A 26,238-nucleotide genomic window follows, 5' to 3' on the forward strand; every position below is an offset into this window, starting at 1 on the left:
TGGCAACTCGCTTGCCGTCCTTCTTGAAGTTCTTTTTACCCTTGCCTTTCTTGAACTTAGTGGTTTTATTCACCATCAACACTTGGGTTCCTTTTTGATTTCCACCTCCGCTGATTTCAGCATTGAATATACCTCAGGAATGGTCTTTTCCATCCCCTGCATATTGAAGTTCATCACAAAGCTCTTGTAGCTCGGTGGAAGCGACTGAAGGATTCTGTCAATGACCGCGTCATCCGGGAGATTAACTCTCAGCTGAGTCAAGCGGTTATGCAACCCAGACATTTTGAGTATGTGCTCACTGATAGAACTATTTTCCCCCATCTTACAGCTGAAGAATTTGTCGGAGACTTCATATCTCTCGACCCGGGCATGAGCTTGAAAAACCATTTTCAGCTCTTCGAACATCTCATATGTTCCGTGTCTCCCAAAACGCTTTTGGAGCCCCGGTTCTAAGCTGTAAAGCATGCCGCACTGAACGAGGGAGTAATCATCAGCACGTGACTGCCAAGCGTTCATAACGTCTTGGTTCTCTGGGACAGGTGCATCACCTAGCGGTGCTTCTAGGACATAATCTTTCTTGGCAGCTATGAGGATGATCCTCAGGTTCCGGACCCAGTCCGTATAGTTGCTGCCATCGTCTTTCAGCTTGGTTTTCTCTAGGAACGCGTTGAAGTTGAGGACAACGTGGGCCATTTGATCTACAAGACATATTGTAAAGATTTTAGACTAAGTTCATGATAATTAAGTTCATCTAATCAAATTATACAATGAACTCCCACTTAGATAGACATCCCTCCAGTCATCTAAGTGAAACATGATCCGAGTTAACTAGGCCGTGTCCGATCATCACGTGAGACGGACTAGTCAACATTGGTGAACATCTTCATGTTGATCGTATCTTCTGTACGACTCATGCTCGACCTTTCGGTCTTCTGTGTTCCGAGGCCATGTCTGTACATGCTAGGCTCGTCAAGTCAACCTAAGTGTATTGCGTGTGTAAATCTGGCTTACACCCGTTGTATTCGAACGTTAGAATCTATCACACCCGATCATCACGTGGTGCTTCGAAACAACGAACCTTCGCAACGGTGCACAGTTAGGGGGAACACTTTCTTGAAATTATTACGAGGGATCATCTTATTTAAGCTACCGTCGTTCTAAGCAAATAAGATGTAAAACATGATAAACATCACATGCAATCAAATAGTGACATGATATGGCCAATATCTTTTGCTCCTTTTGATCTCCATCTTCGGGGCTCCATGATCATCGTTGTCACCGGCATGACACCATGATCTCCATCATCCTGTCTTCTTGAAGTTGTCTCGTCATCTATTACTTCTACTACTATGGCTAACGGTTTAGCAATAAAGTAAAGTAATTACATGACGTTATATGTTGACACGCAGGTCACAAATAAATTAAGACAACTCCTATGGCTCCTGCCGGTTGTCATACTCATCGACATGCAAGTCGTGATTCCTATTACAAGAACATGATCATCTCATACATCACATATATCATTCATCACATCCTTTGGCCATATCACATCACAAAACACTTGCTGCAAAAACAAGTTAGACGTCCTCTAATTGTTGTTGCAAGTTTTTACGTGGCTGCTATAGGTTTCTAGCAAGAACGTTTCTTACCTATGCCAAAACCATAACGTGAATTGCCAATTTCTATTTACCCTTTATAAGGACCCTGTTCATCGAATCCGATCCGACTAAAGTGGGAGAGACAGACACCCGCCAGCCACCTTATGCAACTAGTGCATGTCAGTCGGTGGAACCAGTCTCACCTAAGCGTACGTGTAAGGTCGGTCCGGGCCGCTTCATCCCACAATGCCGCCGAATCAAGATAAGACTAGTAACGGCAAGATAATTGACAATATCGACGCCCACAACTGCTTTGTGTTCTACTCGTGCATAGAAACTACGCATAGACCTAGCTCATGATGCCACTATTGGGGAACGTAGCAGAATTTTAAAATTTTCTATGCATCACCAAGATCAATCTATGGAGTCATCTGGCAACGAGGGAGAGAGGAGTGCATCTACATACCCTTGTAGATCGCGTGCGGAAGCGTTCAAGAGAACGGGGTTGATGGAGTCGTACTCGTCGTGATCCAAATCACCGATGACCAAGTGCCGAACGGACAGCACCTCCGCGTTCAACACACGTACGGTTGGGAAGACGTCTCCTCCTTCTTGATCTAGCAAGGGGGAAGGAGAGGTTGATGAAGATCCAGCAGCACGACGGCGTGGTGGTGGATGCAGCAGGATCCCGGCAGGGCTTCGCCAAGCGCAAGCGGGGAGGAGAGGTGTTACGGAGGGAGAGGGAGGTGCCAAGAGCAAGGGTGCGGCTGCCCTCCCTCCCTCCTCTTTATATAGGGGCCTTAGGGGGGGGCACCGGCCCTAGGAGATGCAATCTGCAAGGGTGCGGCGGCCAAGGGGTGGCTTCCCCCCCAAGCCAAGTGGGGGGCGCCCCCACCCCTAGGGTTTCCCAACCCTAGGCGCAAGAACGCCCAAGGGGGGGGGCGCACCAGCCCACCAAGGGCTGGTTTCCCTCCCACTTCAGCCCATGGGGCCCTCCGGGATAGGTGGGCCCACCCGGTGGACCCCCGGGACCCTTCCGGTGGTCCCGGTACAATACCGGCGACCCCCGAAACCTTCCCGATGGCCAAAACTAGACTTCCTATATATAAATCTTTGCCTCCGGACCATTCCGGAACTCCTCATGACGTCCGGGATCTCATCCGGGACTCCTAACAACTTTCGGGTTACTGCATACTAATATCTCTACAACCCTAGCGTCACCGAACCTTAAGTGTGTATACCCTACGGGTTCGGGAGACATGCAGACATGACCGAGATGCCTCTCCGGTCAATAACCAACAGCGGGATCTGGATACCCATGTTGGCTCCCACATGCTCCACGATGATCTCATCGGATGAACCACGATGTAGAGGATTCAATCAATCCGTATACAATTCCCTTTGTCAATCGGTACGTTACTAGCCCGAGACTCGATCGTCGGTATCCCAATACCTCGTTCAATCTCGTTACCAGCAAGTCACTTTACTCGTGCCGTAATGCATGATCCCGTGATCAACCACTTGGTCACATTGAGCTCATTATGATGATGCATTACCGAGTGGGCCCAGAGATACATCTCCGTCATACGGAGTGACAAATCCCAGTCTCGATTCATGCCAACCCAACAGACACTTTCGGAGATACCTGTAGTGTACCTTTATAGTCACCCAGTTACGTTGTGACGTTTGGCACACCCAAGGCACTCCTACGGTATCTGGGAGTTGCACAATCTCATGGTCTAAGGAAATGATACTTGACATTCGGAAAAGCTACAACAAACGAACTACACGATCTTTGAGCTATGCTTAGGATTGGGTCTTGTCCATCACATCATTCTCCTAATGATGTGATCCGGTTATCAATGACATCCAATGTACATAGTCAGGAAACCATGACTATCTTTTGATCAACGAGCTAGTCAACTAGAGGCTCACTAGGGACGTGTTGTGGTCTATGTATTCACATATGTATTACGATTTCCTGATAACACAACTATAGCATGAATAATAGACAATTATCATGAACAAAGAAATATAATAATAACCATTTTATTATTGCCTCTAGGGCATATTTCCAACAATATGCCCTAGAGGCAATAATAAAATGGTTATTATTATATTTCCTTGTTCATGATAATTGTCTATTGTTCATGCTATAATTGTGTTATCTTGAAATCGTAATACATGTGTGAATACCTAGACCACAACATGTCCCTAGTGAGCCTCTAGTTGACTAGCTCGTTGATCAAAAGATAGTCATGGTTTCCTGACTATGGACATTGGATGTCATTGATAACGGGATCACATCATTAGGAGAATGATGTGATGGACAAGACCCAATCCTAAGCATAGCTCAAAGATCGTGTAGTTTGTTTGCTATAGCTTTTCCGGATGTCAAGTATCATCTCCTTAGACCATGAGATTGTGCAACTCCCGGATACCGTAGGAGTGCTTTGGGTGTGCCAAACGTCACAACGTAACTGGGTGACTATAAAGGTGCACTACGGGTATCTTCGAAAGTATCTGTTGGGTTGGCACGAATCGAGACTGGGATTTGTCACTCCGTATAACGGAGAGGTATCTCTGGGCCCACTCGATAATGCATCATCATAATGAGCTCAATGTGACCAAGTGGTTGATCACGGGATCATGCATTACGGTACGAGTAAAGTGACTTGCCGGTAACGAGATTGAACGAGGTATTGGGATACCGACGATCGAGTCTTGGGCAAGTAACGTACCGATTGACAAAGGGAATTGTATACGGGATTGATTGAATCCTCGACATCGTGGTTCATCTGATGAGATCATCGAGGAGCATGTGGGAGCCAACATGGGTATCCCGATCACGCTGTTGGTTATTGACCGGAGAGTCATCTCGGTCATGTCTGCGTGTCTCCCGAACCCGTAGGGTCTACACACTTAAGGTTCGGTGACGCTAGGGTTGTTGAGATATTAGTATACGGTAACCCGAAAGTTGTTCGGAGTCCTGGATGAGATCCTGGACATCACGAGGAGTTCCGGAATGGTCCGGAGGTGAAGATTTATATATAGGAAGTAAAGTTTCGGCCATCGGGAAAGTTTCGGGGGTAATCGGTATTGTACCGGGACCACCGGAAGGGTCCTGGGGGTCCACCGGGTGGGGCCACCTATCCCGGAGGGCCCCATGGGCTGAAGTGGGAGGGGAACCTGCCCCTAGTGGGCTGGTGCGCCCCCCTTGGGCCTCCCCCTGCGCCTAGGGTTGGAAACCCTAGGGGTGGGGGGCGCCCCACTTGGCTTGGGGGGCAAGCCACCCCCCTTGGCCGCCGTCCCCCTTGGAGATCCCATCTCCTAGGGCCGGCGCCCCCTAGGGGTCCTATATATAGTGGGGGAGGGAGGGAGGGCAGCCGCACCCTAGCCCCTGGCGCCTCCCTCTCCCTCCCGTGACACCTCTCCCTCTCGCTGAGCTTGGCGAAGCCCTGCCGAGATCACCGTTGCGTCCACCACCACGCCGTTGTGCTGCTGGATCTTCATCAACCTCTCCTTCCCCCTTGCTGGATCAAGTTGGAGAAGACGTCTTTCAAACCGTACGTGTGTTGAACGCGGAGGTGCCGTCCGTTCGGCGCTAGGTCATCGGTGATTTGGATCACGACGAGTACGACTCCATCAACCCCGTTCTCTTGAATGCTTCCGCTCGCGATCTACAAGGGTATGTAGATGCACTCCCCTCTCCCTCGTTACTATATGACTCCATAGATTGATCTTGGTGATGCGTAGAAAATTTTAAAATTCTGCTACGTTCCCCAACAGTGGTATCAGAGCTAGGTCTATGCGTAGTTTCTATGCACGAGTAGAACACAAAGCAGTTGTGGGCATCGATATTTTCAATTTACTTGCCATTACTAGTCTTATCTTGATTCGGCGGCATCGTGGGATGAAGCGGCCCGGACCGACCTTACACGTACGCTTACGTGAGACTGGTTCCACCGACTGACATGCACTAGTTGCATAAGGTGGCTAGCGGGTGTCTGTCTCTCCCACTTTAGTCGGATCGGATTCGATGAAAAGGGTCCTTATGAAGGGTAAATAGAAATTGGCATATCACGTTGTGGTTTTGGCGTAGGTAAGAAACGTTCTTGCTAGAAACCTATAGCAGCCACGTAAAAACTTGCAACAACAATTAGAGGACGTCTAACTTGTTTTTGCAGCATGTGCCGTGTGATGTGATATGGCCAAAAGGATGTGATGAATGATATATGTGATGTATGATATTGATCATGTTCTTGTAATAGGAATCACGACTTGCATGTCGATGAGTATGACAACCGGCAGGAGCCATAGGAGTTGTCTTAATTTATTTATGACCTGCGTGTCAACATGAACGTCATGTAATTACTTTACTTTATTGCTAAAGCATTAGCCATAGTAGTAGAAGTAATAGATGACGAGACAACTTCAAGAAGACACGATGATGGAGATCATGGTGTCATGCCGGTGACAACGATGATCATGGAGCCCCGAAGATGGAGATCAAAAGGAGCAAATGATATTGGCCATATCATGTCACTATTTGATTGCATGTGATGTTTATCATGTTTTACATCTTATTTGCTTAGAACGACGGTAGCTTAAATAAGATGATCCCTCGTAATAATTTCAAGAAAGTGTTCCCCCTAACTGTACACCGTTGCAAAGGTTCGTTGTTTCGAAGCACCACGTGATGATCGGGTGTGATAGATTCTAACGTTCGAATACAAAGGGTGTAAGCCAGATTTACACACGCAATACACTTAGGTTGACTTGACGAGCCTAGCATGTACAGACATGTCCTCGGAACACGGAAGACCGAAAGGTCGAGCATGAGTCGTATAGAAGATACGATCAACATGAAGATGTTCACCGATGTTGACTAGTCCGTCTCACGTGATGATCGGACACAGCCTAGTTGACTCGGATCATGTTTCACTTAGATGACTAGAGGGATGTCTATCTGAGTGGGTGTTCATTGAATAATTTGATTAGATGAACTTAATTATCATGAACTTACTCTAAAATCTTTACAACATGTCTTGTAGATCAAATGGCCCATGTTGTCCTCAACTTCAACGCGTTCCTAGAGAAAACCAAGCTGAAAGATGATGGCAACAACTATACGGACTGGGTCTGGAACCTGAGGATCATCCTCATAGCTGCCAAGAAAGATTATGTCCTAGAAGCACCGCTAGGCGACGCACCCATCCCAGAGAACCAAGACGTTATGAACGCTTGGCAGTCACGTGCTGATGATTACTCCCTCGTTCAGTGCGGCATGCTTTACAGCTTAGAACCGGGGCTCCAAAAGCGTTTTGAGCAACACGAAGCATATGAGATGTTTGAAGAGCTGAAAATGGTTTTCCAAGCTCATGCGCGGGTCGAGAGATATGAAGTCTCCGACAAGTTCTTCAGTTGTAAGATGGAGGAAAATAGTTCTGTCAGTGAGCACATACTCAAAATGTCTGGGTTGCAAAACCGCTTGACTCAGCTAGGAGTTAATCTCCCGGATGACGCAGTCATTGACAGAATCCTTCAGTCGCTTCCACCGAGCTACAAGAGCTTTGTGATGAACTTCAATATGCAGGGGATGGAAAAGGCCATTCCTGAGGTATATTCAATGCTGAAATCAGCGGAGGTGGAGATCAAAAAGGAACATCAAGTGTTGATGGTTAATAAAACCACTAAGTTTAAGAAAGGCAAGGGTAAGAAGAACTTCAAGAAGGACGGCAAGGGGGTTGCCGCGCTCGGTAAGCAAGCTGTCGGGAAGAAGCCAAAGAATGGACCCAAGCCCGAGACTGAGTGTTTTTATTGCAAGGGAAGTGGTCACTGGAAGCGGAACTGCCCCAAATACTTAGCGAACAAGAAGGCTGGCAACACTAAAGGTATATGTGATATACATGTAATCGACGTGTACCTTACCAGTACTCGAAGTAGCTCCTGGGTATTTGATACCGGTGCGGTTGCTCACATTTGTAACTCAAAGCAGGAGCTGCGGAATAAGCGGAGACTGGCGAAGGACGAGGTGATGATGCGCGTTGGGAATGGTTCCAAGGTCGATGTGATCGCCGTCGGCACGCTACCTCTACATTTACCTACGGGATTAGTTTTAAACCTCAATAATTGTTATTTAGTGCCAGCTTTGAGCATGAACATTGTATGAGGATCTCGTTTAATTCGAGATGGCTACTCATTTAAATCCGAGAATAATGGTTGTTCTATTTATATGAGAGATATGTTTTATGGTCATGCCCCACTGGTGAATGGTTTATTCTTAATGAATCTCGAGCGTAATGTTACACATATTCATAGTGTGAATACCAAAAGATGTAAGGTTGGTAATGATAGTCCCACATACTTGTGGCACTACCGCCTTGGTCACATAGGTGTCAAACGCATGAAGAAGCTCCATGCGGATGGACTTTTGGAGTCTCTTGATTACGAATCATTTGACACGTGCGAACCATGCCTCATGGGTAAAATGACCAAGACTCCATTCTCAGGAACAATGGAGCGAGCAACCAACTTATTGGAAATCATACATACTAATGTGTGTGGTCCAATGAGCGTTGAGGCTCGCGGTGGCTATCGTTATGTTCTCACCCTCACCGATGACTTGAGTAGATATGGGTATGTCTACTTAATGAAACACAAGTTTGAGACCTTTGAAAAGTTCAAGGAATTTCAGAGTGAGGTTGAGAATCAACGTGACATAAAAATCAAGTTCTTGCGATCAGATCGTGGGGGAGAATACTTGAGTCACGAATTTGGCACACACTTAAGGAAATGTGGAATAGTTTCACAACTACCGCCGCCTGGAACACCTCAGCGTAATGGTGTGTCCGAACGTCGTAATCGCACTCTATTGGATATGGTGCGATCTATGATGTCTCTTACCGATCTACCACTGTCATTTTGGGGCTATGCTTTAGAGACTGTCGCATTCACTTTAAATAGGGCTAATCCGTTGAGACAACACCGTATGAATTATTGTTTGGGAAGAAACCTAAGCTGTCGTTTCTAAAAGTTTGGGGATGCGATGCTTATGTCAAGAAACTTCAACCTGAAAAGCTCGAACCCAAATCGGAAAAATGCGTCTTCATAGGATACCCTAAAGAAACTATTGGGTATACCTTCTACCCCAGATCCGAAGGCAAGATCTTTGTTGCCAAGAATGGATCCTTTCTAGAGAAAGAGTTTCTCTCGAAAGAAGTAAGTGGGAGGAAAGTAGAACTAGATGAAGTGTTGCCTCTTGAACCGGAGAGTGGCGCAGCTCAAGAAAATGTTCCTGAGGTGCCTGCACCGACTAGAGAGGAAGTTAATGATGATGATCATGGAACTTCAGATCAAGTTGCTACTGAACTTCATAGGTCCACAAGGACACGTTCCGCACCAGAGTGGTACGGCAACCCTGTCCTAGAAATCATGTTGTTAGACAACGGTGAACCTTTGAACTATGAGGAAGCGATGGCGGGCCCAGATTCCGACAAATGACTGGAAGCCATGAAATCTGAGATAGGATCCATGTATGAAAACGAAGTATGGACTTTGACTGACTTGCCTGATGATCGGCGAGCCATAGAAAATAAATGGATCTTTAAGAAGAAGACAGACGCGGATGCTAATGTGACCATCTATAAAGCTCGGCTTGTCGCTAAGGGTTATCGACAAGTTCAAGGGGTTGACTAAGATGAGACTTTCTCACCCGTAGCGAAGCTGAAGTCCGTCCGAATCATGTTAGCAATTGCCGCATTCTATGATTATGAGATATGGCAAATGGACGTCAAAACGGCATTCCTTAATGGTTTCCTAAAGGAAGAATTGTATATGATGCAGCCGGAAGGTTTTGTTGATCCTAAGAATGCTGACAAGGTGTGCAAGCTCCAACGCTCGATCTATGGGCTGGTGCAAGCATCTCGGAGTTGGAACATTCGTTTTGATGAGATGATCAAAGCGTTTGGGTTTACGCAGACTTATGGAGAAGCCTGCATTTATAAGAAAGTGAGTGGGAGCTCTGTAGCATTTCTCATATTGTATGTGGATGACATACTGTTGATGGGAAATGATATAGAATTCTTGGAAAGCATAAAGGCCTACTTGAACAAGTGTTTTTCAATGAAGGATCTTGGAGAAGCTGCTTACACATTAGGCATCAAGATCTATAGAGATTGATCGAGGCGCCTCATTGGTCTTTCACAGAGTACGTACCTTGACAAGATATTAAAGAAGTTCAATATGGATCAGTCAAAGAAGGGGTTCTTGCCTGTATTGCAAGGTACAAGATTGAGCACGGCTCAATGCCCGACCACGGCATAAGATAGAGAAAAGATGAGTGTCGTCCCCTATGCCTCGGCCATAGGGTCTATCATGTATGCTATGCTGTGTACCAGACCTGATGTAAACCTTGCCGTAAGTTTGGTAGGAAGGTACCAAAGTAATCCTGGCATGGAACACCGGACAGCGGTAAAGAATATCCTGAAGTACCTGAAGAGGACTAAGGATATGTTTCTCGTTTATGGAGGTGACGAAGAGCTCGTCGTAAAGGGTTACGTCGATGCTATCTTCAACACAGATCTGGATGACTCTAAGTCACAAACCGGATACATGTATATTTTGAATGGTGGGGCAGTAAGCTGGTGCAGTTGCAAGCAAAGCGTTGTGGCAGGATCTACATGTGAAGCGGAGTACATGGCAGCCTCAGAGGCAGCACACGAAGCAACCTAGGTGAAGGAGTTCATTACCGACCTAGGAGTCATTCCCAATGCGTCGGGCCCGATGACTCTCTTCTGTGACAACACTGGAGCTATTGCCCTTGCCAAGGAGCCCAGGTTTCACAAGAAGACCAGGCATATCAAGCGTTGCTTCAATTCCATCCGTGAAAGTGTTCAAAATGGAGACATAGATATTTGTAAAGTACATACGGACCTGAATGTAGCAGATCCGTTGACTAAACCTCTCCCTAGAGCAAAACATGATCAACACCTGAACTCTATGGGTGTTTGATTCATCACAATGTAACTAGATTATTGACTCTAGTGCAAGTGGGAGACTGTTGGAAATATGCCCTAGAGGCAATAATAAATGGTTATGATTATATTTCCTTGTTCATGATAATTGTCTATTGTTCATGCTATAATTGTGTTATCTGGAAATCGTAATACATGTGTGAATACATAGACCACAACATGTCCCTAGTAAGCCTCTAGTTGACTAGCTCGTTGATCAAAAGATAGTCATGGTTTCCTGACTATGGACATTGGATGTCATTGATAACCGGATCACATCATTAGGAGAATGATGTGATGGACAAGACCCAATCCTAAGCATAGCTCAAAGATCGTGTAGTTCGTTTGCTATAGCTTTTCCGGATGTCAAGTATCATCTCCTTAGACCATGAGATTGTGCAACTCCCAGATACCGTAGGAGTGCTTTGGGTGTGCCAAACGTCACAACGTAACTGGGTGACTATAAAGGTGCACTACGGGTATATCCGAAAGTATCTGTTGGGTTAGCACGAATCGAGACTGGGATTTGTCACTCTGTATGACGGAGAGGTATCTCTGGGCCACTCGGTAATGCATCATCATAATGAGCTCAGTGTGACCAAGTGGTTGATCACGGGATCATGCATTACGGTACGAGTAAAGTGACTTGCCGGTAACGAGATTGAACGAGGTATTGGGATACCGACGATTGAGTCTCGGGAAAGTAACGTACCGATTGACAAAGGGAATTGTATACGGGATTGATTGAATCCTCGACATCGTGGTTCATCTGATGAGATCATCGAGGAGCATGTGGGAGCCAACATGGGTATCCAGATCCCGCTGTTGGTTATTGACCGGAGAGTCGTCTCGGTCATGTCTGCGTGTCTCCCGAACCCATAGGGTCTACACACTTAAGGTTCGGTGACGCTAGGGTTATTGAGATATTAGTATACGGTAACCCGAAAGTTGTTCGGAGTCCCGGATGAGATCCCGGACGTCACGAGGAGTTCCGGAATGGTCCGGAGGTGAAGATTTATATATAGGAAGTCAAGTTTCGGCCATCGAGAAAGTTTCGGGGGTAATCGGTATTGTACCGGGACCACCGGAAGGGTCCCGGGGTCCATCGGGTGGGGCCACCTATCCCGGAGGGCCCCATGGGCTGAAGTGGCAGGGGAACCTGCCCCTAGTGGGCTAGTGCGCCCCCTTGGGCCTCCCCCTGCGCCTAGGGTTGGAATCCCTAGGGGTGGGGGGCGCCCCACTTGGCTTGGGGGGCAAGCCACCCCCCTTGGCCGCCGCCCCCCTTGGAGATCCCATCTCCTAGGGCCGGTGCCCCCTAGGGGTCCTATATATAGTGGGGGGGAGGGAGGGCAGCCGCACCCTAGCCCCTGGCGCCTCCCTCTCCCTCCCGTGACACCTCTCCCTCTCGCTGAGCTTGGCGAAGCCCTGCCGAGATCACCGTTGCTTCCACCACCACGCTGTCGTGCTGCTGGATCTCCATCAACCTCTCCTCCCCCCTTGCTGGATCAAGTTGGAGGAGACGTCTTCCCAACTGTACGTGTGTTGAACGCGGAGGTGACGTCCGTTCGGTGCTAGGTCATCGCTGATTTGGATCACGACGAGTACGACTGCATCAACCCCGTTATCTTGAACGCTTCCGCTCGCGATCTACAAGGGTATGTACATGCACTCCACTCTCCCTCGTTACTAGATGACTCCATAGATTGATCTTGGTGATGCGTAGAAAATTTTGAAAATTCTGCTATGTTCCCCAACAATCACGCCATTCGATGCCTTCTATTACCTGACCATGACGTTCGGCTTGAGAAATGCCGGCGCCACGTTTCAGCGTTGCATGCAGAAGTGTCTCCTCAAGCAACTCGGCAGAAATGCCCACGTCTATGTGGACGATGTGGTGGTGAAGACGGAAAAGCGAGGAACGCTACTAGAAGACCTCAAGGAGACCTTTGAGAACTTGCGCCGATTTCAGATCAAGCTCAACCCGGAGAAATGCATCTTTGGAGTGCCAGCTGACCAGCTCCTTGGCTTTCTGGTCTCAGAGCGCGGCATAGAGTGCAACCCTGTGAAGATCAAGGCCATCGAGAGGATGGAGGTGCCCACCCAACTGCTGGACGTGCAAAAATTTACCGGCTGCTTGGCATCCATTTGCCGTTTCATCAATCGGCTAGGCGAGAAGGCTCTTCCCCTGTACCAGCTCATGAAGAAGACCACTTTTTTCGAGTGGAACAACAAGGCGGATGAAGCTTTTCTCCAGCTCAAGAAGATGTTTACCACTCCGCCTGTCCTGGCAGCCCCGACTCCTAAGGAGCCCATGCTCCTCTACATCGCCGCCACCAGCCGGGTGGTCAGCACAGTCATGGTAGTGGAATGCAAGGAAGAAGGCAAAGCTCTACCAGTCTAGAGGCCGGTGTATTACCTGAGTGAAGTACTGTCAGCCTCCAAGCAGAACTACCCCCACTACCAGAAGATGTGCTACGGCGTGTACTTTGCTGCCAAGAAACTAAAGCCATACTTCCAAGAACACCCCATCATTGTGGTCTACACAGCTCCACTTGCCGACATCATTGGAAGCCGAGATGCCTCGGCCGAGTGGCCGAATGGGCCATAGATTTGCCCCCCTACACCATCTATTACCAGCCTTGCACCACCATCAAGTCACAAGCACTGGCCGACTTCCTCGTCGACTGGACCGAGACCCAGTACCTGCCGCCAGCGCCAGATTCCACTCATTGACGAATGCACTTCAATGGTTCCAAGATGCGCACCGGTTTGGGAGCCGGCATCGTCCTCACCTCTCCCAAAAGGCGACAAGCTCAGATATGTGCTGCAAATTCACTTTGCCGCCTCCAACAACGTTGCTGAATACAAATCACTCATTCACGGGCTTCGGCTTGCCAAGGAACTCGACATTCGCCGGATCCTGTGTTATGGAGATTCCGACCTGGTGGTCCAGCAGTCGTCTGGTGACTGGGACGCCAAGGACACAAACATGGCAAGCTACCGCTTCCTCGTCTAGCAACTCAGCGGATACTTCGAAGGGTGCGAGTTCCTCCATGTGCCAAGAAATGACAATGAGCAAGCTGACGCCTTGGCACGAATCGGCTCCACCCAGCAAGCAATACCAGCCGACGTCGCCCTGCAACGCCTCCTCAAGCTGTCTGTCCGACCATCGCCAGAGTCAGATTCCATCTTTGTGCCGGCTCCTCCTGAAGCAGTCAGATCCGACTTGAGGACCCCAGCAGCCAGCACGGGGAATTTGGCAGGCGACCCGGAGACTTCAGCAGTCGGCCCCGGGACTTCATCGACTCAACAAGCGGCAGTCGACTCCAACCCGCCGTCTCCCGGCCCAACCGCTCTCGTGCAAGTAGCGGTCCTAGCAGCCGAAGAAATTGCAGCACCTTCATGGGCTCAACCCATCCTCAAATTTTTGGTGAACAAAGAGCTGCCGACTGATAAGATCTCGGCCCGGCAAGTGCAACGCCGGGCAGCAGCGTACACCATAGTCAACAGAGAGCTTGTGAGGTGCAGTGTCACTGATGTCTATCAGCGCTGCATAGAGCCGGAGCAAGGCCAAGCAATCCTCAAAGATATCCATCAAGGCGAGTGTGGTCACCATGCAGCTTCAAGAGCACTCGTGGCCAAAGCTTTCCACCACGGTTTTTTCTGGCCGACTGCTCTAGAAGACACCAAGGACTTGGTCTGGAAATGCAAAGGGTGCCAGAAGTTTTGTTCAAAGCCACATCAGCCGGCTTCTGCACTCAAGACTATTCCCATTGCCTGGCCCTTTGCCGTCTGGGGCCTGGACATGGTGGGACCATTCAAGACGGCACGCGGCAGCATGACTCATCTGCTTGTCGTAGTGGACAAGTTCACCAAGTGGATAGAAGCAAAGCCAATTAAGAAGTTGAATGGTCCGACTGTTGTGACTTTCATCTCCGACATCACCATCCGGTAGCATACCACACAACATCATCACCGACAATGGCAAAAACTTTGCCAAAGGCGCCTTGGCCCGTTTCTGCGCGACGTAGGGCATCCGACTGGACCTAGCGTCCGTTGCCCATCCGCAGTCAAACGGCTAGGTGGAGCGAGCAAACAGCCTCATTTTATCCGGCATCAAGCCCCGACTGGTCGAGCCTCTGGAGCGGTCGGCCGGCTGTTGGCTCGACGAGCTGCCGGCCGTCCTCTGGAGCCTACGCACAACTCCGAACAAGTCAACCGGCTTTATGCCTTTCTTCCTCGTCTACGGTGTCGAAGCCGTCATCCCGACGGACATAGAATTCGACTCCCCTCGAGTTACCATGTACACCGAAGAGGAGGCAGAAGAAGCACGACAAGACGGCGTCGATCTGCTGGAAGAGGGCCGGCTGTGGGCACTCAGCCGTTCCACCATCTATCAGCAGAGCCTGCGTCGATACTACAACCGAAAGGTCAAGCCAAGATCCTTCCAAGAATGAGCCCTTGTGCTCCGGCTGATCCAGTGAACAGCCGTCCAGCACAAGCTCTCGGCACCTTGGGAAGGCCCCTTCATTATCAGCAAGGTGTTGGGCAATGACTCCTACCTCATCGATGCTTAGAAGCCTCGAGCACGCAAAAGAGATGACTCCGGCAAGGAGATGGAGCGACCATGGAATGCAAACCTCCTGCGAAGGTTTTATAGTTAATGCAGTATGTACCATGCCAACTTTTGTATTAAGTACGAAGACTCCGGGTCCCCCGAGAAGAGCTCGGGGACTCCCCTCTTTTATCTATATGATAAGTATTACGCCTGTCATTTGTGTTATTTCATTAGTCTGTCTGGCACCGGGTTCGACCAGTCGACCCGGGGACTTGCCCCCTTGTACTATGAAATGCTTCCTGCAACCGAACAAGTAATGAGTTGGCACCTAAGCTTTCTCTTGCTAGAAGCCGCAGCTCGCAGAGTGACTGTTCGGTCGACAGGAGTTAAGGAAGAAAGGGTGTGTGCATGAAAAATGGCTAAGGACCCAAAAGCATACGCATAGTCCAAGCCGGCTTCCCGCCTCACCGACCGGCTGTCAAGTAGCCGGCCGGCCGGCTCCTACTTAACTTGCTAGAAAACTCTAATCGGCTAAGTACTTGCCTTACCAAAAGTGGCTTAAGTACTTGACCCAGCCACAGTCCGTGGAACGGCTGTTCGGCTGGCAAGACGGCAACCGAGGGAAGTAGGAATGGCAATTTTATCCATGGATCTGGATACCCATGGATACCCAACCCAGTTGGGCAAGGGTATGGAGCACATTTTTGCCCATGGGTCCGTGGATATGGATACCCATGAACAGCTGGGTTGGGCATGGTTATAGTTTGTGCTCCATGGATATCCAATGGATACCCGTATGACATGTGGGGCCATATGCCAGTGACAATAGAAAGAGCGAATCAATGGGAAATGAAAGGAAATATGGAACTTGTGTCATGAGTTATACGCTGCAGAATCAACCTCTGGTATGTCACACTTAAGGACTCATCGTATTACTTGTTACCAACTTATGCATGTATCTTATGTTGTCATTTGTGAGTGAATGATGATGAGTTAATTTGATCTTTGGGAAGGCTTCATGCTGACTTTTCTATGCCCATGTAGCTCCATGGGTATGTGGGTATCCAGCGGGTTTGGGCATGGGCACAAGTTGTGCCCATGGATAATTTGATGGATGGGCAGAGGGTAGGAAGATGGGTCATGGGTTGGATTTGGACCAGCTCCACCCGCCCCAAACCCGACCCATTGCCATCGCTAGAGGGAAGGCGACAAATGAAAAAAGCCAAAGAGCAGAAAGCTAGGAAAGATAGAACTCAGCAAAAATATTTACACATCAAAAGGCCCTTGGCCGACATCCAACAAAGTTTGAAATACACCCTGCGGGTGGAATTGTGCGAAGTTAACAAAGTTTGTCGAGACTGATAAGCAGGAAGAAATGAAGGTAAAATGGCAGCCTAGGAAGCAACAGACGGGTTTGGCGGAATGGTGGAGTCGGTGGTGCCGGCTGGTTAAGCGGCCGACTGGTCGGTCTCCGCTTGATCGCCTTCAGCAGCAGCCGGCTCGCTCGGGCGTGGCTTGTTGCTGGAGGCGCGGTCGAGTTGAGGCTGGCCGTCCGCTCCGACCTCTCGCGCCTCCTCTTCACCTTCCTCCTCCTCTTCGTCTTCTCCCGCGTCGCTGGAGTAGATCACCTCGTCCGAGTCCTCGCCATCCTCCAGGTTCAGCCCGAACCACTCTGGTGGCGCCTCGGCACCGTTCTCAGCCAGTTCCGGGATGAAGATGTTGGTGTTGGTGTACTCGGCGATTGCCGCCGCCCGCTTGACAAGATCACCCTCCACTGCCACCAGCTCCTCCTGGGCTTCCTATCGAAACATGGTCATCTGGGCTAGATTTAGCGTAGGGTACCACGCCTTGACGAACTCCAAGGCCCGACGTGCTCCGGCCCGGGCCGAGGATCCCTTCCACGCCTCAAGGTGGCTGGCCGCCACCTCCAGCCAGTCGACGGTTCGGCTGGGTGTGCGCGGACACTACAAGACATATGTCAACTTATGACCACCACTATTGGTCACTGAATGGTCATAATTTTCCTTTTGTGACCTTTTTGTGACCAAAAATAGATGGTCAAAAGCTGGTCGTCGTAAACTAGAATTAACGACCTTTCTTTTGGAATGGTCGTAGACATTTATGACCAAAAAGAAGGTCGTAGATTTAATGACCAATTATTTTGGTCACTAGCAATCCGCCCACACCACATCAGATCCACCGTGGCAAGCTGATGTGGCAGAATTACGACCAAATGAAAAGGTCATAAAATAGAATCAGCCTGGTCCATTTCGGCCGTCTACATGGGCCAAGCCCAATAATTCAACACATTTATTTTTTTCTCTTTGTTTTGCTCATCTGCATGGGCCTGGCACAATAATTTGGCCTTTTATTTTCTGGGAATGGAGCCTTTTTCTGATGATTTTTTTAAAAGTCCACTATTGTTTTGGGCCACATCCTTTTTAGTCTAGTTCTAATTTGGGCCTTGGCCTTTTTATTTTATTGGATGCAGCCTTTTACCAACTTTTTTTACAGTCAACTCTTTTTTAGGCCCAAGCCTTTTTAGTCAAATTCTTGTTTGGGCCTCGGCCTTTTTGCAGTCCAACTCAATTTAGAGCCCAATTAACCCAAATAATATTCTGTGATCCAAACAAAACTCAAATAATTCAGAAAATGCATAACTACATAGAGCATCCAAAATGAGCCATCACAAGTTCACTGGTTCCAAAATGAGCCATCACAAGTTCACTGGTTCAACAACAAGTGCTCCCAGGTTCACAAGATCCCAGGTTCACAAGTGCTCCCAGGTTCACTTGCAAAGTGCAAAATGCAACAAACTGCATAAGTTCACGACCTACTACGACATAACTTCCCAGCCTTCAAACTACGACAAACTGCATCAGATCACAGGTTCAAAGACAAACTGCATAGCCATCAAACTACCTTAGCTCCAAAGAGAGCCATCAAGTGGGCTAACTTCTCTTCTTGCTCTTGAGACTTCTTGCGCAACAGCTCAAGTTCCTTGCCACGTGCAGCTTCAGCTTCTTCCGCCTTCATCTTGATTGCCGCCAATTCTTCTTGCATCACTTCAGCTTGAAGCTCCGACCTCTCCAGCTTCTGCTCAAGATCAGGAACATGAGCAGCCACTTCAGCAGTTGCTTTGCCAGAGTTGTTCCTAGATGACTGGAGCCCAACATTCCTGAGGAATGTGCTTTCCTTGACTTCGGTCTTGAGCACTTCTTCAACAATTTGAGCAGCAGACTTTGGCTCTTCACCTTCTGGTACCGACACATCCTTCATTTTTTCTATCTCAAGCTAGCATATGGAGGAAAATGATAGGCATTAGTGGGAGATCTATTTCACATTTTCCAAACCAAACCAAGCACACAAAATCTATACATTATTTTACCCAAACTCAAACAGAAGAAGATGATGACTAGTAACTTGACAACATTATTTGACTAGTAACTTATGTGACCTGGAGACATGCAATTGGAACAATATGATCGCTTCATTAAGCCTAGAATGGTGGTTCTATATAAGATGCCTTCCCGAGTGAGCCGATCATCAAACTAACATTCAGATCAAATTTCATCATATCATAAAAAATGCAACAAATAGCTACAGCAAGTTCTGATATCTTTGTTGAACTATCAAACAACATCAAAGCATGGAACATAGCGTGTGTTCTTGACTGGCTCCGAATCAAACAACATCAAATCATCAAAGCATCAAACAACATTAAACATCATCAAAGCTGGCTGTGAATCAAACAGGGCATGGACAAAGCATGGAGTGACTTACTATAGCAGTCTTGACTGGCTCCGAAAACCCGTGCTTCTTGCTATTGTGGGTGGCCTTAAACAAGTCAATCGCAGACAGCTCCTCACCCTTACGCTCTTCTTTCTGAAATGTTTTTCAACAAAAATCCAAATGTTATTCAGCAAGAATCAGAAATGTTATTCAAGGAGGATCAAACGGTAAGGTCTCTAGAGAAAAGTTCTCACAGTGGCAAAAATGTGTGCTGTGTAGTGCCTGGAACCAGTTCTCTGATTGTACACGACTTTTTATCGATTCATCTTGTTTGACACACAGGTTTCCTACAAAAAAGCATACTGTTAGCATGATCTAGCACTAGCATATCATGTGCAGAACATAAAGCATCAAACAAAGTAGAGACAAACCTTGTGTCGTGGGGTAGACCACATCTCCACCAGAGCTTGCCATTCACCGTTCGTCAGATCTGGCACCGGAGACTTGATGCTGACTTTGTTTGCGGCTACGGTGTCAAAATACTTCTTCTTGATCTGATGGCGTCTATTCTTTGAATATTTCTGCAGAATATCTTTGCACGCGGTCTTGATGGTCTCCGAGTCCGTGTTCATCTCAAAAGTTTCCTACCAAGACAGCAAACAAGGTAGGAACAATATTAGTGATCATGCATAGGTGTAACAGAAAATAGATAGCACATTAACTATGAAACAAGTAGCTTACAACAACTTTCCCAATGTAGTTCTCCAATAGACTAGCATTTTTTGTATAGCTTGAAGTGAGGAAGAACCGGAAGATGGCTTCTTGCAACGAGTCCACACTCAGAAGCAAGCTTTGCTGCATGCAGAGGCTTCTCTGGACGCTTCATCCCTTCGGCAATTTGGATAGGCACCTTGCTACCAAGCGACTTGGTGATTCTCTCTAGCCCTTTGCCCTTTCTAAGTCTAGTATTGGTAGTCATTGCATCTGAAAATGAAATTGAACTCATAAATTAGAATAGAAATCGACAAATGCAGGAATCGACAAAAGCATACATGATCATTCCATTTGGAAAATGCACTAGTAAAAGATAGCATTGCAAAGGTCAACTTGCCTGATTGGAGCACAAGCTGCTGTTCTTCTTCATTGATGACAGCATTCCTGTCAATACAAGGTGCAACAGGGCTGAGGTCTGTGTGGATAGTGCCTGCTTCATCAATGCAGATAGTTCCTCCTTCATCTAGGCAGACAGTGCCACTTCCATCCATGCTGAGAGTGGTTCCTTCATCCATGGGCGGCAACTCATCACCCATTTGCACCGAGGTCTCAGAGTCCATGCGCAACAGACTTTCCTGATGGTCCATCGCAGTCGCCATCTTTGCTTTCTGCCTTGTGACTCTATCATGGGCAGGTTCATCAGGTTCCAGGATCCTCTTTTTTTGTCCTGGAGCTGGGGCCATCACCCTTCCTGGAGGCATTGCAGTAGATGTTTCTGAGCTCTTCTTCTTCTTGCTGACTGTCTTCTTAACACCAGACCTCTTCGTCCTAGATTCCTTCAGTGCCTCGTATAAACAGCACAGAAAAAAGCATTAGAACCAGAGGGAGAAATATGTGAGCACAAGGAAACACATAGCATAAACCCCAACCCTCCAAGCAAGATAGGTTTTGCACCTTAACAGTCTTGTTCACTACAACATCATCCACTTCCTTTCCATCAATAACTTCATCCTCCTTAGGATTGTACTCTGGGTCATCATTGATAACTCCACTACCTTCTTGAACCTCATCATTTCTACCTTCTTGTACACCATTTGTTTTCCTAATCATCGACGCGATTGCACCGATGCCAAGGGACTGGAACATCCGATTGTTCCTCATGATATTTCTAGCCCTAACCTTCTCGTACTCGGTGAGAGGTCCCTCTTTGCATGATAAAGGAAACGTAACTATTAGGTGAATGTTTGGAATGCATGGACAGACAACCAAACATATCTTATGATGTTTTATTACCATTTAATCCTAGTTATTCAGGTAAGGAAGACTAACAGCACACAGGCACAATTAAGCCAGCTTATTCAGATTGTAGCAATACATTTCACTTAGCATATTAAGACACATATTTTATGAAACTGATAGTATAACCACAAGGAGCAAGTTGCATACCAACGGTTGGCCTCATGTTTGACCTTGTCCTCCTTGCCATGGATGATCTTGAGGTGGTTGGAACGTTTCTATAATAGCTTGCAAAATAAAATAAACAAGAATGAGATATAACAGGGACAAAGTAGAATGATGCACTTGTATCAATAAAGGAAAGCACATGAACCAACATGCACACACAGGTGTAGCAATGCATCGGTAATAATACATGTGAAGCAAACTTGCTGGATCAACAATATAGTGATGTAGTTAAATTAATTAAGCAACCATATAATTACACTAAACAAGCATGCATGTACACAGGAAGGATATGAAGCATGCCTTAAAATCTTGACTACATAAAGTAGGGGGTAGCAATGTACATAACTCAACTAAGTTAATTGGTGTCATTACATAAAAGTGGCACAAAGTAACAAACTAACACAGCCAGACAATCAATAGAATAAAGCTCAGAGAAATGGCAGATGGACTTAATCATTTAGTAATGAACACCATGAATTAACTAGACCAACCCAGAGAGCATATATCACACCTACATTAACTACTCTAGTAGTGAAGTGAGCAGGAAGCTTTCTATGTGAACAACAGAGTCCCATAGGAAGCAATGAGAGATCAGCACTGCCATTGACCAATTTAGCAAACTAGGAACATAGCTATGGAACTAGATCATCCATATGTAAACCAAAGCATGGCAGGAGCTCACAGGATAGAAAACAAACATGAATGGGAACCTACAAGCCCTAGATAGCATAGGAACAACAACTATTCAAGAACAAATAACAGGATTGGCAGCAGAGGGAGAGGGAGATGGAGATGGACAATAACCTGCTTTTGTGGTGGTGCGTCGTGGTAGCCATGCTTGAGCTCCTCCTCCTGATGCTGATCAATGACCTACAGGACAAACAAGGCCATGGATGAGCTGCCACAGGGCATCCACATGACAACGCAAAACATCAAGCAACAATCTAGAATAATATCAAGCCACAGGCCATGTCAGAGTCATTGACAGGGATGCACAATCAAATAGAGCATACAAAATCTAGAATAAAGAACCACCTCCCCACAAAACCCTAACCCCATGAATCCAAACCCATACAAAATCAGATTACTCATCATAATCAATGTGCAGTAGCACATTCTCATCAGAATGGAACATAAAAAAGAATTATGGACATTCTCATAGGCATGCATGATTTGCTATATCAACCCATATAGACCAACAACAATTGCAAGTAAGTGGCTTTGTGTAGGCTAACCCCTGAGAACATGCACATACTCTTAACAACAATTGAAATCATGCATAGGAAGGCAATTTAGAACATGCACTCAGACCCCCATGAAACCAATGAACCCTAACCCCATGAACCCCATGAACCAGAGGGATATCATCCCCATGAATCCCCATCGATCCTACCCCATGAACCAGAGAGCAACGTATACCCTAACCCTAACCCCATGAATCCTAACCCTAACCCGCGTCGATCCATCCCCATGAACCCTAGAAGAACCCATGAGGGGGATCTACCGAACCCTAGAAGATCTAAACATCGAGGGGAGATGGATCGAGGAGAGCAACGTACCTGCCGTCGTCGATCGTCGATGATGTAGATGATGTAGTCACCGTCGTCGATGTAGCCACCGTCGTCGACGTAGTCGTAGCCAGGGCGGTCGATGTAGCCGTAGATGTCGTCGACGTAGACGCTGTCGTGGAGGGGAGAGGGGAGGGGGGATTCATCGTCGGGGAGGCGCGGAGTAGGGGAGGGGCGGCGGGGCGGCGCGGAGCAGGGGAGGGGCGGCACGGAGCAGGGGAGGGATGGCTAGGGTTGTGGGGTGGCTAGGGTTGTGGGGATTCGTCGGGAGAGGCGGAGTACAGGACGGGCGGCGGGGCGGCGCAGAGCAGGGGAGGGAGTGGTCATCGACGGGGCAGCGGGGAGCAGGGGAGGGAGAAGCTAGGGTTCGTCGGGGAGCAGGGGAGGGGAATGGGGAAATTTTGGGAGGGGAGTGGAATGGGGAAATTTTGGGAGGGGATGGGAGGGGATCCCGCGTGTTAGTGGGAGAGGGAGTGGTGGGACCCGCCTGGTAGTGGGAGAGAAGTGGTGGGAAATTTTGGTGGGGTGGGAGGGAAAATTTGGTGCTAGGAGGGAAATTTTGGTGGGGTGGGAGGGAAATTTTCACCAGTTTTTAGAGGTTTGGAGGCAGAAAAAATCAGGTTTTTTTGTAAACTTTGTGGAAATCATGGTTAAAATCATACCGAATAGCTCAAGAAAACACTGGTATTGAAAGTTTAGTATTTTTTCTAGTTGGTAGGCCACATTTGATGATGTGACACGGAGGTCTCCCATTTTTTTGATTTTTTTTGAATTTTTTATGATGTTTTCAAAAACCGGTCGATTTTGTCGCGGTGGCCGTCCGTGGCTAGGGTTTGAGCCGTGCCAATCTGTTGTCAATTCTTTGATGAAATGCCGACCTGTGAAGCTAAAAATGATTTTTGGCAAAAATAATGGGCAAGCTATGGAGGACCCGCAGTTCAAATTCCAGCCGGTTCCAGCTGAATCGGCCGAAGGTGGTCTGAATGGCCGGGAGTAGCTATGAGGGTCGGAAATGCATGCTTTTTGGCGACCATCCGTAAAACAGGGTCTACTTTGAGATAGACATGGAATGGCGCCGTTTGGGGTGACCCTCCTTGTAGCTGCTTCATGAAAAACGCATGTCTTCAGTATTAAAAAATGAAAAACGTTTTTTTTGTTAAACAAGTTGGAACCTCGCATTGGCAACATTGTTTGCCATCACAAGACGGAGGCATGCGCCAAATTTGGGCATATTATCAAAAACTATTCAACGGATGCGGCCATATCATTGCTAGTTTGCCTTGAAAGCCATGAATCTTCGTTCATGGTAGGTTGTTTTTGAGAACACTTTTTCAAGAAAACACCGGTATTGCAAGTTTAGTATTTTTGCTAGTTAGTAGGCCACATTTGATGATGTGACGTGGAGGTCTCCCATTTTTTTGATTTTTTTGAATTTTTTTACGATGTTTTCAAAAACCGGCCGATTTCGTCGCGGCGGCCGTCCGTGGCTAGGGTTTGAGTCGTGCCAATCTGTTATCGATTCTTTGATGAAATGCCTACCTGTGAAGCTAAAAATGATTTTTGGCAAAAATAACGGGCAAGCTATGGAGGACCCGTAGTTCAAATTCCAGCCGGTTCCAGCTGAATCGGCCAAAGGTGGTCTGAATGGCCGGGAGTAGCTACAAGGGTCAGAAATGCATGCTTTTTGGCGACCGAATGTAAAACAGGGTCTACTTTGAGATAGACATGGAATGGCGCCGTTTGGGGTGACCCTCCTTGTAGCTGCTTCACGAAAAACGCATGTCTTCAACATTAAAAAAAATGAAAAACGGTTTTTTGTTAAACAAGTTGGAACCTCGCATTGGCAACATTGTTTGCCATCACAAGACGGAGGCATGCGCCAAATTTGGGCATATTATCTAAAACTATTCAATGGATGCGGCCATATCATTGCTAGTTTGGCTTGAAAGCAATGCATCTTCGTTCATGGTAGGTCGATTTCATTTTTACGGTGTTTTCAAAAACTGGCCGATTTCGTCGCGGCGGTCGTCCGTGGCTAGGGTTTGAGTCATGTTTTTAGCATTCAAAATATAAAACTTATACTGTTTCATCCATGAGCATGCATAAAAAATTTCAGTTCCCATCAATTACCAAACTGAATATTCATAATTAAGAAATTGACATGTTTAGATGTCACTGTCATACAGTATCCATGAGCATGCACAAAATTAAACCTGACATACTTAAAATTGACATGTTCAGATTACACTAACAAGCTTAAACCTAACATGCTTAACATTGCCACTTCATTTCTTAACATCTTCACTCCTCCTCCTTCTCCTTAATCAACTTGATGCGCTCAGAGTGGCGAATCCCAACGCGGATGTACTCCTCTACCACAATTGGCATGGTCCTGTCGCCAAGCTGTGGGGTTGCAGGCGCCACCACCATCACAAGGTCATTATCAGGCACCACCATTGCGAGGTCATCATTAGGCACCACAATCGCGAGGTCGTCGTCAGCCACCAACATAGCAGGGCCATCGTCCGCCACCACCATAGCAGGGGCGTCGTCAGCCACCACCATAGCAAGGCCGTCATCCGCCACCACCATAGCAGGGTCGTCGTCAGCCAGAATAGGCTGCTCCTCGTCATCCCCGCTCTGCTCCTCGTCATCCCTGCTCTGCTCCTTGTCATCCCCGCTGCTGCTCCCATTGCCTAGCCAAATGCAACAAAGTGTGAACATGGTGTTGTCGTCGTGCAGATAGAGGAAGCCAAAAGGACAAGAAAAAGAGAGGCAGAGAGCTTACTAGCATCATCTTCGTGCTGGTAGTACATGCGGCACATGGTGTTGTCGAATATCTTCACGGTGAACATGGCGTCGCCGTCGTAGCGGAAGACAAGGAAGTGCCCGAGATGTAGCTCATGGGCACGGGCGAACTGCTCCCAGCCGGGCCCTAGGTACATGTGGCCTTCACCATCGAACACCACCAACACGTCCCACAGCCTGCGAAGCCCGCTGCCGGCCTCCCACATCTTCACTTTGTGGGGCTCACGGCCAGCGAGCATCTTCGCAAACTTGTCAGGCAGCCTCTGCAGCTAGGGTCAAGCAGTGGTTAATTGTGCCAATCAAGCACTAGATAGCAGAGTGATGATAATTAAAGAGATGAGTGATGATAAATATACCTTCCTACTGCAAGATTTCTCAATTACGATCTCGAAGAACTCGAAACCTTCCAAGCCAGCCATCTCACTTCTCTGAAAACATCAACAGCACCCATCAGGTAACCACAACAAGAATAACAACATCATGTGCACCCATCAACATCAACATCATGTGCACCCATCAACATCAACAACACCCATCAGGTAACCACAAGAAGAATAACAACAACAACAACATCATCAGGTGACCACCAACAGCAACAACACTAAAATCTACTATAAATGGACCAGAACACAGCTAGAACCATATCTCCTATAAATGGACCAAAAGCTATAAACAAGACACATCTATAAACTAGACATAGCTATAAACAAGATAGGACATTGTTCCATATCTATAAATGAACATATCTGAACATTGGCATAAATGACAGAAAATATCCCTAT

General features: G+C 47.4%; 1 protein-coding gene across 1 annotated transcript; it reads right to left on the reverse strand.

The window, feature by feature from the left end:
- Positions 1 to 24,818: 24,818 nt before the first annotated feature.
- On the reverse strand, positions 24,819 to 25,878 carry LOC147980695 (uncharacterized). The gene is made up of 3 exons (XM_087516940.1): positions 25,813 to 25,878; positions 25,437 to 25,719; positions 24,819 to 25,344 (listed from the first exon to the last, which is right to left on the reverse strand). The coding sequence occupies exons 1-3, from the start codon at positions 25,873 to 25,875 to the stop codon at positions 24,950 to 24,952; spliced, it is 741 nt and encodes a 246-aa protein (XP_087373066.1). The 5' UTR covers positions 25,876 to 25,878; the 3' UTR covers positions 24,819 to 24,949.
- Between the last annotated feature and the right edge of the window lie 360 nt (positions 25,879 to 26,238).

This window comes from Triticum urartu, chromosome 3A (genome assembly GCF_056163025.1).
Source record: "Triticum urartu cultivar PI428250 chromosome 3A, HENAU_Tu73, whole genome shotgun sequence".
NCBI lineage: Eukaryota > Viridiplantae > Streptophyta > Magnoliopsida > Poales > Poaceae > Triticum > Triticum urartu.